Source organism: Anabrus simplex, chromosome 12, assembly GCF_040414725.1.
Source record: "Anabrus simplex isolate iqAnaSimp1 chromosome 12, ASM4041472v1, whole genome shotgun sequence".
Taxonomy (NCBI): domain Eukaryota; kingdom Metazoa; phylum Arthropoda; class Insecta; order Orthoptera; family Tettigoniidae; genus Anabrus; species Anabrus simplex.
In genome coordinates this window covers 84,004,953-84,017,828 of record NC_090276.1, presented here as the reverse complement: position 1 = coordinate 84,017,828, position 12,876 = coordinate 84,004,953, and the positions used below count along the sequence as shown (strand labels likewise).

The window sequence follows — 12,876 nt, the reverse complement described above, 5'->3', positions numbered from 1 at the left end:
CAGAGAAGATTAAGGCCAATAATTTCAATACATTCACTTGAAGATACGACAAAATTGCCTCAGTCCGAATAGTCATAACTGAAGTAGCTTCATGAAGTTTATCTTTACAGCACTCGATGTAACGTCGAAATCGGGTAGGCAAGTACATAAATCAAGAGTTTACGAACTCGATAACGATTGAACCGTGCAGCACGCTCAGCTGTCCACGTACACAACAATAAATACATTACTGGAACGTCTTACGGTATATAAAGCGTAGGTTTCTGTCAAGAATCACCAGATTCACCATGAAGACCTTACTACTACTGCTACTTCCAGCTGTACTGGGTAAGTAAGACAACGGGACAAGAACAGTACATTTTAAATTCAAGAAAGTTTTGTATTCGCACCCATTCGCTCATTAACTAATGTCTAAAGATCAGATACCGAAAGATTCGTTCGGATCGAAAATTGGTAGAGAAGCTACTAAGAACTGCCGAACCGTGATGACCTTAGTACAATCTTAAGTCGGGATCCTGAGAAGACATCGAGAGCATTCAGTTCCATATAGGAAACTAACTACACCCAAATAGAAGTAGCAGATGAGAAGATCACCGGTATGAGCGATCTCCCTACACCTGATTATATTTCATCTTACTTACCATTGTTGTGAATCAAATCTCACAAAATATACCGTATTTTACAACGGGCTGTATTGTAACTGCATACATTTTCATTACAGAATGTTATTCCTTTCAGAGTTTAGCCAGCTATTCTCTGTAAATTTACTAAACGCTCCCAAAATCCTCTAAATATTTGTAACTAGCTCTGTGGCGTCTCTTAGACCCTTACATCTTATCTAAAAATCATTAGAAAGTAAGTCTACCCGTCATCGTCTTGGTCTGCCTCTACTTCTCTTACTCTCCATGATCGAATTCAATTCCGCAAATAGTGAAAGGTACAGGTGAGAATATTAGTCTTTACAAATGTAAATTTAAAGTATTTTAATATTAATTTTATCTACAGTTGCATACACGCTTAAGGACGTCATGGTTTCACACCATTATTTTTCTTGTTTATTTTACGCCCACATTGGAGCACTGAATTCAATCTATATACAGCCAAGTCTTATGAATATTGGTTACAAATTTGGTTGATGTCTCTTCTTTTGTTCCCAGAAATGTTTCATTCTCTCTGACCTGGCTGCCCGTTCTTCGTCAGTTATGTTGTACTGTTTGCGTCTTCAGTTTAAGTTATTTCTCAGGATCCTCTTCTCTTCTCTGTTTTCAATTTGTTGAATTGTCAAGCCTAAATCTTCTTGGACTTCTTTGAACCAGTGATTTTTAGATTTACTTTTCCAAAAGTAGTTGAATAAATGTTTGAGTATCCTAGTCTCTGGTAGTCGTGCTATGTGACAGAAAAAAGCAGATCTTCTTTTCCGCATTGTATCTATTATAGACTCAGTCTCCTGGTATACAACTTCATTAGGCAGTAATCGCCATTGTCCATCTACTTGGTGTTTTTTGTTTAGAATTGTTCTAATGATTCGTGTATTTTCTGTCATTTATCTGTAGTTGATTTCGTATTCAAATTGAATTAGGTTCCACTAGCATAGGTTGCTTCAGGCTTAATATCGGAGTTGTAGTGTTTAAATTTTGCATTTATCGAGAGAGATTTTTTTGTAGGTTGGCCAAGTAATGTGTTGTGCTTGTTTAAATTTGGTAATTCTATTTTCCACTGATATTTTCTCTTTTTAGTTTCAAGTTATAATCTCTCCAAGATATTTAAATGTATTAACAACCTTAATTTGTTTGTTACTAGTCAGTGTAATAGGTGATGTTTCCACTTTGAAGGATGGCATCATTTCCGTCTTTTCAAAGGAGATTTGTAATCCATTTTTTGCTGCTATTCGTTCCAATTCTTCAATTTGGAATTTAGCCTCTTCCACACTACTTGCAAGTAGCGCAAGGTCATCTGCAAATGCTAGACAATTGAGTTTGATATTTTTGCCAATCTTGATGTTTGGCTGACATTTCTTAGACCATTCTCGCACGACTTTCTCCAATGCACAGTTAAATATTACCGGTATTGGTGAGAGACCATTCCCCTGTCGAAGTCCAGTCCGGATTTCAAATGATTCAGACAACTCTCCTCGGAATTTAACTTTTGATCTAGTGTTCTTGAGGGTAACACCAACGAGATTAATGAGTTTGTGGTATAACCCAAATTCGTTAAGGATTTTAAGTAATGACTCATGATGAATACTGTCATATGCTTTCCTGAAGTCAACAAAAGTGATAACTAGCTTTTTGTTTCTCGTTCTTTTATGTTTCATAATCCACTTAAGACTAATGATTTGATCAGGACAACTCCTTCCAGGTCGAAATCCCCCTTGATACTCTCCAAGTTCTTGGTCGAGCTGTTCTTGAATTCTCGTGAGGATAATTCTAGACAGGATCTTATATGTGATATCAAGTAGAGTGATCCCTCGGTAATTATTTGCATCCAGTCTATCATCCATTTTGGTATTGGATGAATTATAGCTGTATTCCATTCTGCAGGCAGTTTTTCAGAGTTCCATATGTCTATGATGTGTTTGTGTAGGTTCTGAAGTGTTTAGTTATTTGCATTCTTCCACAGATCTGCAACCACTTTATTTTCTCCTGCAGCTTTATAATTCTTGAGCCAATTAATCTCTTGAAATACCTCATGGAAATCTTGTGAAATAACCTTGTCTAAGCGTGTTTTTTTTTTGATCAGGTGAAAATTCTAGGTATTCTTTTGGGTCTTCAGCATTTAGTAATTCTTTGAAGTGATCAGCTAGAATTTTGGCATTCTCCTGATTATTGAGTGCTAGTTGTCCTTGTCTATTTCTCATCATAAGTGTAGGTGGAGTATACCCTGCTTGATATTGTTTAAATGTCCTGTAATAGTCTCGTGTCTTATGTTGTTTGAATGATTCATCTATGTTAGCTAGGTTTTCTTTTTGATGGTCTCTTTCGATTTTTCTAAGTTCTTTGGCCGTTTGTCTTCTAGCAATAGTTAGTTCATCTCGAGATTGTGCCGTTTCCTTTTGTTGGTCATTTAGCCACGCTTTGTGTCTTTCACACCATTATTATTCTAATTGAATTAAGACCCAGCCATATTTTATTCATTTAATACCTACTTATACAATGCAATCTAATTAAATTATACATATTACTTCTTGGTAGCGGTACCGACATATTATTTACACAATGGTTTATTGCAAACACCAGAGCGGGAAAATCAAAGGCAACTCGTTTCAAGAATTCCCATGTGATGCAGACCCAGGACAGAAATGGTTGAAAAACGTGTCACGGGACAATTTCTTTCCAAGTTTCGAATCCAAAACATCCCTTGTTTGTAGTCTGCATTTTGCTGAAGCAGATTACTGTCCCGGACTAAGAACAAGAAAATTGAAAGACAGAGTTGTTCCTTCCGTATTTAAAGATTATGCCCAATTCAAATCAAAACTAGAAAAGTAGACAATAAAGAAACTTGAACTAGGGCAAAAGACTGGAAAGAATAGGAAGAGAGAAGAGAATTTTGATTATGAATCAGCTGTTTACGATAACCATAAGTCAGCTGGCAGTCTATTGGAGTGCAGACAACCAACAGTGTTTAGGAGCCAGCAAAGCAAAAACTGTTTGAGAATGAAATTGTGGCTCGGCTATCAGAAAATAAAGGAGCTGATTTGAAAATAGAGAAAGCGACGATGGATGAGTTCAGAAATTAGTACTATTTTCATAAAAAACAATAAAGGACGCAATCCTGAAGAACTCATTCATGCTGGACCAAGAAGCTGGTCAGAAACCTGCATAAAACAGTACGCAATCTGACAATTTGTAAACGCACGAAACCTTTTATCCAAGTTAGGAGCACATGGAGTCGTTATCTAGGCGACACATAGTGCCAAATACGAGTGACTGATCTCCTCAAAGAAAGGCTTAGTATAGAAAATGAGAGAATGAATGAGGGTGAAAAAATAGTGCTCCCTCATTATTGATGAAATAGCAATAAAGGAGCAATTGTTATATATGACAAGAAGGTGGTCATGAGGATAGTCTAGCGTTATGTCCATTTCCATAGAGAGCCAATAGTTTGTTATGCTTGTAGCATGTCAACCTCTTTCAAACTTACCCTTGCCTATTTCTTTTTGAAGAGGCTGTCAGGTGTTGTAGTGTACAATGTGACACCGCCAGTCAAACAGGTTGAAACTATTGGTTTCGTAATGTTCAGATTGGTTACGTCACTGCCTTCGTGATGTACAAGCCGTACTGTAGCTCCGATGACGTCACGAAAAGAGGCGAACTGTTTCCTCCGTCCGACCCGTGCAATGCAAGGAAGTGATACGTCTGTACCTTGTGATTATGAAATATTCACAAATATTGTATTAATACAACAGGTGAGATCATTGACACCTGAAATCGCATCATAACTCGTAAGTCAGGTCCATGTAATTTTAGGAGAAGTAGGTTTGAAGTGAGATCTACGCGGTCAAAGCTTAAGGGGTTTACTCTTCAGTGTAACCAACAAATAATTATTAACTATTAATACAAATATGGAGACAACAAACGTACAGAAATAATAATAATAATAATAATAATAATAATAATAATAATAATAATAATAATAATAATAATAATAATAATAATAACAATAATTGTACCGGGTGGTACACCCCCATGCCGCTAATTCAAACTTTGCGCCAGTTGAAACTCCCCTACTGGCGGAAGCCTGAACTTTATCTACGGCGTACATTTTTCAAGTTTCTCAGAAGATGTCACTACTTGTAAATTTTGAAGTTTCTGAACTGGGTCGTTTTCGATGTATTTTTTTTTTTGCCTGTAGTAAGAAGTGTGGACATTCTCTTCCAGATGGCACTACTGAAGAAATACAATTATGCACCCTAGTGCGAAGTGAAAGAACTATGTTTTTGAAGAAATTTTGTGTTTATAAGTTTGTTCTTTGTTAAATTTCTTTCAGTTATTGTTTATGTTGGCAATATTAACCCCTACCTTCCGCCAGGTTTTTATTTAGCCAATCTCGAATTTCTTTAATTAATTTATGACCAATCAGGTGTATCTTCTTCAACTTGGATATGTTGCTTAACCCTAACCAATAAAATTCGTGTGGGAGGGTGTTCTCATTCCTGAAACGCCTCGAACGTTCCGCGAGAGTATATAAACTGCTGATTTTCGGGTCTCCGCGCCACTTCAGTAACATCTTTCAGTGTGTAAAGTACGTAGCAGGGGGCGGGAAGCGCCTCTTTCTTCGGGCAGCAGTTCAACCACAAGGTAATGGCCTTTTAATAACTTCTTTTCTTGCTAGCTCAGCAGTTTAACTCTCGGGGCAGGTCCGAAGCCTTTTCCATGTAACTTTCCTTTAAAATGTAAAGACACTCGGTATCTATTTTTTCTGTTTTAACTACAAATTGGGATAGAGAGTGCTTAACCCTCTCGAGCTCCCACTCATTTTGCTTCGAGGTGAACTTATTTTCTCAACCGTTTCTTCCTGTCTAGCGTAATGTAAATTGTCTTCTCATATAAGTCACCTCTTTAGTATGGGATTAGCCCTTGCATTAACGGCCTAGTGCCAAGTAGGTTTTGAACAAAATGTATTAGGAGTGCAGCTTCGCCTCCTCTCAAATTAGTATTGTCGAGGCCATGTAATATTTCTGTTTCTTCACTTAATAGGCCTCAGTAGGTTGGGTATCTTTTTACCCCTGTGTCTATGTCCTTGGAGGACAGCTTGAAAGTTGAGTTTGGTGTGGCCTTTGTTAGGCTTAAACTTTGAGAGCGGATCGCTCTTTTGAAATTGATTTTGGGTGCCTCGAGGAGGCTTTACCTTGTAATTGGGAGCAAGTGCTTCTGAACATGATTGGGGTCTTCTGCCCCTTTGTCGAATCTTGTTTTTTGGGTAAAGTTGGGCTAATTGCTTAAGAATTGTGAGTCCGGGGCTCGAAGCCCAAATCCTGTGAATACTGTAATTGTACATTTGTTACCTTGCTACTCTGTACCTGCCATTCTTGTTATTTCCTGATTTTGCTAAGAAAATATAACCTTGTTAAATTTTATCTTAACTTTAATTTCGTATTCTGAGACCTGTTCACCCCCGCACCTTCTTCCACCTCTGCTGTTCCACAGATACCTCGGAACAACAACAATAATAATAATAATAATAATAATAATAATAATAATAATAACAATTGGAAGACAATGCTCTGCACTAAGACAGAAAATAAATGTATCATGTCCGACACAATTAAAATTGAACGTGGTATATTTCAAGGAGATTCATTAAGTCCTCTGTGGTTTTGCCTTGCAATGAATCCCCTATCCAATCTTCTAAAAGCTACTGGTTTTGGATTTGATATTAAATATAACAATGGGAAACACAGAATATCTCATTTGTTTTATATGGATGATCTGAAAGTGTATGCCCACAACGAGACACAAATGAACGCCCTGCTGAATATAATAGACTCTTACTCATCTGATGTGGGAATGACGTTGGGAGTAAAGAAATGCAAGCTGCTAACAATTGAACGTGGTCGGTACACAAACTCCCAACCATATGAACTCCATACCGGATCTTTAATTGAGGGAATGACACAAACAGAAACATACAAGTACCTTGGATTTGCTCAGAATACAACTCTGGAACACAAGAAAATCAAACAGGAACTCACTGATAAATATACATCGAGGTTGCATCAGATTTTGCGCAGCTACCTAAATGCCAAGAACAAAATTAAAGCAATAAACACGTACGCTATTCCAACCCTTGTTTATTCATTCGGAATTCTGAAATGGTCTGCTACAGAAATAGACAGCATACAAAGAAAAACGAGAACTTTGCTCACCACCTATAGATTACATCATCCCAATTCATGCATGGAAAGGGTCACTCTCCCACGAAAATCGGGAGGCCGAGGAGTACTGGATCTTCAAGTCATGCTCCTGAATCAGATAAAGAACCTACGGAGATACTTCCATAAAAAGCAAGAAAACAGCCTTCTCCATAAAGCTGTAGTACTTACTGACAAGTACACTGTTCTGTATCCATACAATGCCTCTGACCCACATACAAATCACCAAGTATCCCTGCAGAAGAAAGAAAGGACATGGCGAGAGAAGACCCTCCACGGAAAATACTACAGCAATCTAAACCAACAGAGCATAGACAAGAATGCGTCATGTATGTGGTTACAAAGTGGGCGTTTATTTGGGGAGACAGAGGGATTTGCAGTTGCTATACAAGACCAAGTAATAGCTACAAACAATTACAAAAAGTACATCATCAAAGACACCAGTGTACTCTCCGACAAATGCAGACGATGCTCCATTCATCTCGAGACCATCGACCATATCACTGCGGGCTGCCCAGTACTTGCCCCCGTAGAATACACGAGACGACACAATCATGTCTCGGGAATCATACATCAGGCACTTGCTCAGGAAAACCAATTAATTCAGGAGTGTATCCCTTATTACAAGTACCATCCAAGACCATTCCTGGAGAACGAGTCGATTAAGCTTTATTGGGACACTGCTGTAGTGACAGATAAAACAGTCAACCATAACAGGCCAGACATCATACTGGTAAACAAGAAAACTGGGACGACTTTCATTATTGACATCGCTATCCCCAATGACACCAACATTGACAGGAAGTACAGTGAAAAAATCTCCAAGTACAAAGAACTTGCAGAAGAGATAAAGAGGATCTGGAAGATGAAACTGGTACGAATAGTTCCTGTGATTCTGTCAGTCAACGGCCTCATTCCACACACACTTCACAAGAGTCTGCGAGAACTGGGTCTTCCACCGAACATCTACAAAATTATGCAACATTCTGTCCTCCTGTCAACATGCAACATTGTGCGATCATTCCTCTCGCAAGAATGAAGATCCCGTGATCTACAGTTTTGTATATACCTGTACATCAACATTTGTATTATAATGTGTAAATAGTTTAATTATGTAAGGCACTTGGTGCATCCCGTGCCCCATTACTACCCATATTTCCTGTGGAGAAGTGTATGAATAATAATAATAAATACCTCCATACCTATAGATGATCATAAATACAGTACCTTCTTGTTTTCTTTTCTTGACACTTCTGGCATTATCCTTAATTCCACACAAACATTTGTATCAATATTCTTTTTAGTAATAGCCCATGTTTTTCCAAATATTAATACACTGACCAGCAAGATCTGTGATTACTTCCCACATGAACGGAAATTGCCGAGGAAAAATTTCTTAATTATTACTTAAGTATTCATTACTTAATCATTGCGTTGCATTGCTTCTAACTTCTAAATATAATCTACCAGCAATATTTTAATTTTAACATTTTAAAATGTATGCATCAAAATGTGAAAATCATACAACAGAAAATGAGGTTACATAAATATAATCTACCAGCAATATTTTGATTTTAACATTTTAAAATGTATGCATCAAAATGTGAAAATCATACAACAGAAAATGAGGTTACATAAATGGCATTTAGTTCTACATTTTTAGACTGCGTTTTCCTTTTACTCGCATTAATTTTGGAGAGAAAGAGCAGCGCGTACTCAAGAAATAACCATGTGTACGATCAATTCGTTACTGTCCAGTTCCGTATCAACAATAAAATGCCCTGCTGTAAAGAAAGTCAAAGCAGAACTCGGGAAAATGAGTGAGACATACTCCTTTACTCTTCGTAACAGGCAGCTTACATTTCCGGTTGGGATTGTCGTTATTCATAAAGGCATCCTGTCCTCATATGAAGAAAATAAAAACAATAGAGTATATTTACTTGAATAGTTGTATTTTCGCCGCAGTATGCACACGTTCTTATCATTGTGGCACTTGCGAACTTTCACACACTGTGTTTAAATTCGCAAGTAGTATAATTGGACGGTTCTGCGGCCGTCTCCGCCTCCGGGCTCCCAGGGGCCCCTCCGCATCCCGCGGGAAATTTGAATTTTGGCGGGAAATTTGAATTTTGGCGCGAGATTTGAATAGGTAAACAAAGCCAAGTGCTTTTTGACAGCTACGTGCTTTTTGACAGACAACAACGCATCGCTAACCTCAGTACTGCCATCTTGACCGGCCTAAACCTCAGTAGTACCAACTTAACCTAACTAGCGCGAGATAAACAAATACACGTGTTTTTTGACAGCCACGTGCTTTTGACAGACAACAACGCATCGCTAACCTCAGTACTGCCATCCTGACGGGCCTAAACCTTAGTGGTACCAACTTAACCTCACTAGCGCGAGATAAACAAATCCACGTGTTTTTTGACAGCCACGTGCTTTTTTGAGAGCTGTCATCTGCCATCTTTAAACTACAGAGCACCGTGCTGCCCTCTTTATCGCAGTAGCTAGAAATTCATCACCTGTCATCGGCAGTGCTGCCATCTTGGCGGGCCTAAACCTTAGTGCTACAAACATAACCTCATTAGCGCGAGATAAACAAATCCACGTGGTTTTTTGACAGCTGTCATCCGCCATCTTTAATCTATAGAGCACAGTGCTGCCCTCTTTAGCTACTTACCTTTGAAATGTGGTACGTCACAGCTGTCATCCGCCATCTTGCATCGCAAACCTCAGTGCTGCACTCTTTAGCTAGATACCTTTGAAATCTAGTGGCGGCAATTTGAAAAATTCTTTATGCTCTTGTTTGGCAACAAACCTATGCGCTTTTTTGTCAGCTTGTAATGGAGTTTGTATTACTCCATTACCTTAGAACTACATATATTGGATTCCATTTATATAGTTTAGTATTATGGTGTGCGTGTCCACGAATTAAGAGTTCGAGATTCCATGGTCCCTTCTCGGATTTGCGCATGGGGAGCCATCTTGCGGTGGACTTGGTTATGGAAACACGAGGTGGCTAGTGTGTGCTGCGATCTGTCTGCGAAACGTGAAGTTTACCTGGCGAGGGACGTGCTCGACAATGATGTCTGAGGGTTTTTGTTTTTTTTGAATCCTTGGGACTGAATTGAAGAGACGCTCTGAAGCTAAGCTCTTGGTTGTGGTTTAATGACAAGTTCATTGTTCAAGAAAAGAAGATGTTGGTGAATTTCGATCCGGGTTAATGGATTTCCACCTGAGCGTTAGGCTCGAAGTTTGGTTTGTTCCTTTTGAAAAGATTTTTCACTTCTAACTATCCGACCTCGTAAGTAGATTCATATGTACTTCTGAGCTGGGTTGATATCGCCGAAGAAACTACTATTTATAACGTTTGAAGACATCGAGAAAATTTATGGCTATGATATCTGAAAAATGGAATATTTGATGTTTCGGACATTTGTTTTGAGCATTTAAAGTGAAGGACTTTTCCTACTGGTCTTGTTATGAACTTGTAAAATTCAATCTAGGTTTGGGGTTTCAAGGTTCGATTGTAACTATGATATTAATTTTAACTTTGGGTTCTGTTACTTAAGGTTTCATGCGCATGAAACAAGATTTTATATTTGGGGAGCTCCTCACTATGGTAAATATGTATGTAGTATCGGTGCAACCTAATTCATTTTTCTTATTTCCCTTTAAATAATAATTATTATTTGATTACTAAATTTTTCAAACCTATTCGAGGGTGTTAGGTAATGTTGGAATTTGTTAAGATGAAAACCTTTCTGTGGTTAACTCGGTACTGGTGTAGCCATTTTGAATTACGGTGACTCTGTTTTGTTTCTGTACGATGTAATAGAATGCACACGTGGGTGGGGGTTGTCCTATTGGATGTGACAGCCGAGGATCTGAGATGATTATTGACGGCTAGAACCGTGTGCTCTGATGGTCTTGATTTTGCCGCCTAGTGGTGGACCGGTTGCTGTTTGGTGATATTCAAGTGATTTAAGTTTCGGTCACTGGTGTAATGTTCTGTTAGTTAATCCTTCTTGTGGATCATGTACCTTCATTTGGATTATTTCTTGAAGATTACTGATGTAATATGGGTTGGTAGGGTATGACCGAGATTGTCATTGGAGAAGTTTTCATCTTCAAGATTGTAACTGTGAATTTATAGATTTTAATTGTCATTAGATTCTCTTTAATTAATGCATCGACCTTGATGGTTTAATTTTCAGTTAATTTTCGCTTTTAATTGATCCAGTTGCAACATTTAAATTTTATATCAATTGTAGTTAGAGAGGTCGGTTATTTTTTATTTAGAAGATTTTGTTAATTAAAGTTTTCTTTTCCTTCAAATTTATTCAGTAGTTATTATTCCAGCCTTTAGCTAATTTAATTTGTTTTATTGATTCGCCTGGCCTCTTGGCCCTGTTGCTTCTACAAATTGCGACGACCTTCTTTTGGGATTGCACCGTAAGTGATGTGGTAACTATTATTCTTGTTTTCTTGGTACAATCCCTGGTCGTGCTATACGCTCTACCTTCGTATTTCATGTAGTAAGAGTGTACCGTGCTGCCCTCTTTGTGCCGGTGGCAAATTCCACGTGCTCTTGTTTGGAAACAAACTCACGTGCTTTTTTCTGACAGCTGTCATCCACCATCTTACATCACAAACCTCAGTGCTGTACTCTTTAGCTAGATACCTTTGAAATGTGGTGGCGGCAAATTCCACGTGCTCTTGTTTGGAAACAAAGCCACGTGCTTTTTTGACAGCTGTCATCCGCCATCTTTAATCAATAGAGTACTGTGCTGCTATCATGCGGGTAATTTCGTCAGCTGTCATCCGCCATCTTTAATCCACAGAGCACCGTGCTGCTCTCTGTAGTAGCGGGCAATTTGAAAAGTTCTGTTAGCTGTCATCCGCCATCTTTAATCAAGAGAGCACCGTGCTGCCATCTTTAGCTAGATACCTTTGAAATGTGGTGGCGGCAAATTGAAAAATTCCACGTGCTCTTGTTTAGTAAACAAACTCACGCGCTTTTCGTCAGCTGTCATCCGCCATCTTACATCGCAAACCTCAGTGCTACACTCTTTAGTTGAAATATCGTGGCGGATAATTTTAAAAGAAAAATTCTACAGCAGCCATCTCTCGACGCTAATTGCACAAGATGGTGGCTATACATTTTATTTATTTATTTATTTATCATGCCTTTGTAGGTGGCGAAGTTAGGGCTCTTGGCCCTCTCTTACACTTAACCACTGTACACATCATTGAGAGCAGAGTTTGAGTACATATTATATAATAAATGATAACCTACACAAAAATACCTTACACTTTTCTAACTCACATTCATACGATCATTCATTCTTTCCAGTCATACAAGTTAGTCAGCTGCATTCAGCAGGTAGTCTCGGCAAGCAGTCTTAAATTTAAGTAATGAAGTGGAATTTCTGACGCTGACAGGCAGGGAATTCCAAAGTCTAGAACCCGCCACAACAAAGGAATTGTTGTACATGGAGGAGCGGTGAACAGGAATAGAAAGGGAGGAACCAGAGCGGGTATTACTGCAGTGAAAGGAGGACAAATACTTAAGCTGGGATGAAATGTATAGTGGTCTGTCTTCAGAGAGCAGTCTGTATATCTGTATCAGTATGTGATACATCCGTCGTTTGTCAGGGTTTAGCCATGAAATTGTGTGATAGTATGGGGTAACATGTGCGTCATAACTCAGACTGTATATAAATCTAAGGCAACAATTAAGCGCTCGCTGAAGTTTCGAAGTCTGCTCTTTTGTTGCGTCTACCAGTATGACGTCACAGTAGTCGAGGACGGGAAGCACTAGCGTTTGTATGAGTTTGACTCTCACAATACAAGGTAAAATATCGCTGTTTCTTTTAACCGAATGAAGTATCGAAAATATTTTTTTACACACATTCTTAATATATTCAGACCAATTTAAAGTTTCGTTCATTGTCACTCCTAGATTTCTCACAGTTTGGCTGAATGGGATAACTCTACCA

At 38.5% G+C, this 12,876-nt stretch overlaps 1 protein-coding gene across 1 annotated transcript in view; it reads left to right on the top strand.

Moving 5' to 3' along the window:
- The first annotated feature begins 271 nt into the window (after nt 1-271).
- The window catches only part of LOC136884458 (chymotrypsin-1-like), a 90,024-nt gene continuing 77,419 nt past the window's right edge, over nt 272-12,876 (top strand). The window contains exon 1 of the mRNA XM_068229821.1: nt 272-327. Within this exon, the coding sequence (XP_068085922.1) occupies nt 288-327 (40 nt within the window). The 5' untranslated portion in view covers nt 272-287. The remainder of the gene's footprint in view (nt 328-12,876) is intronic.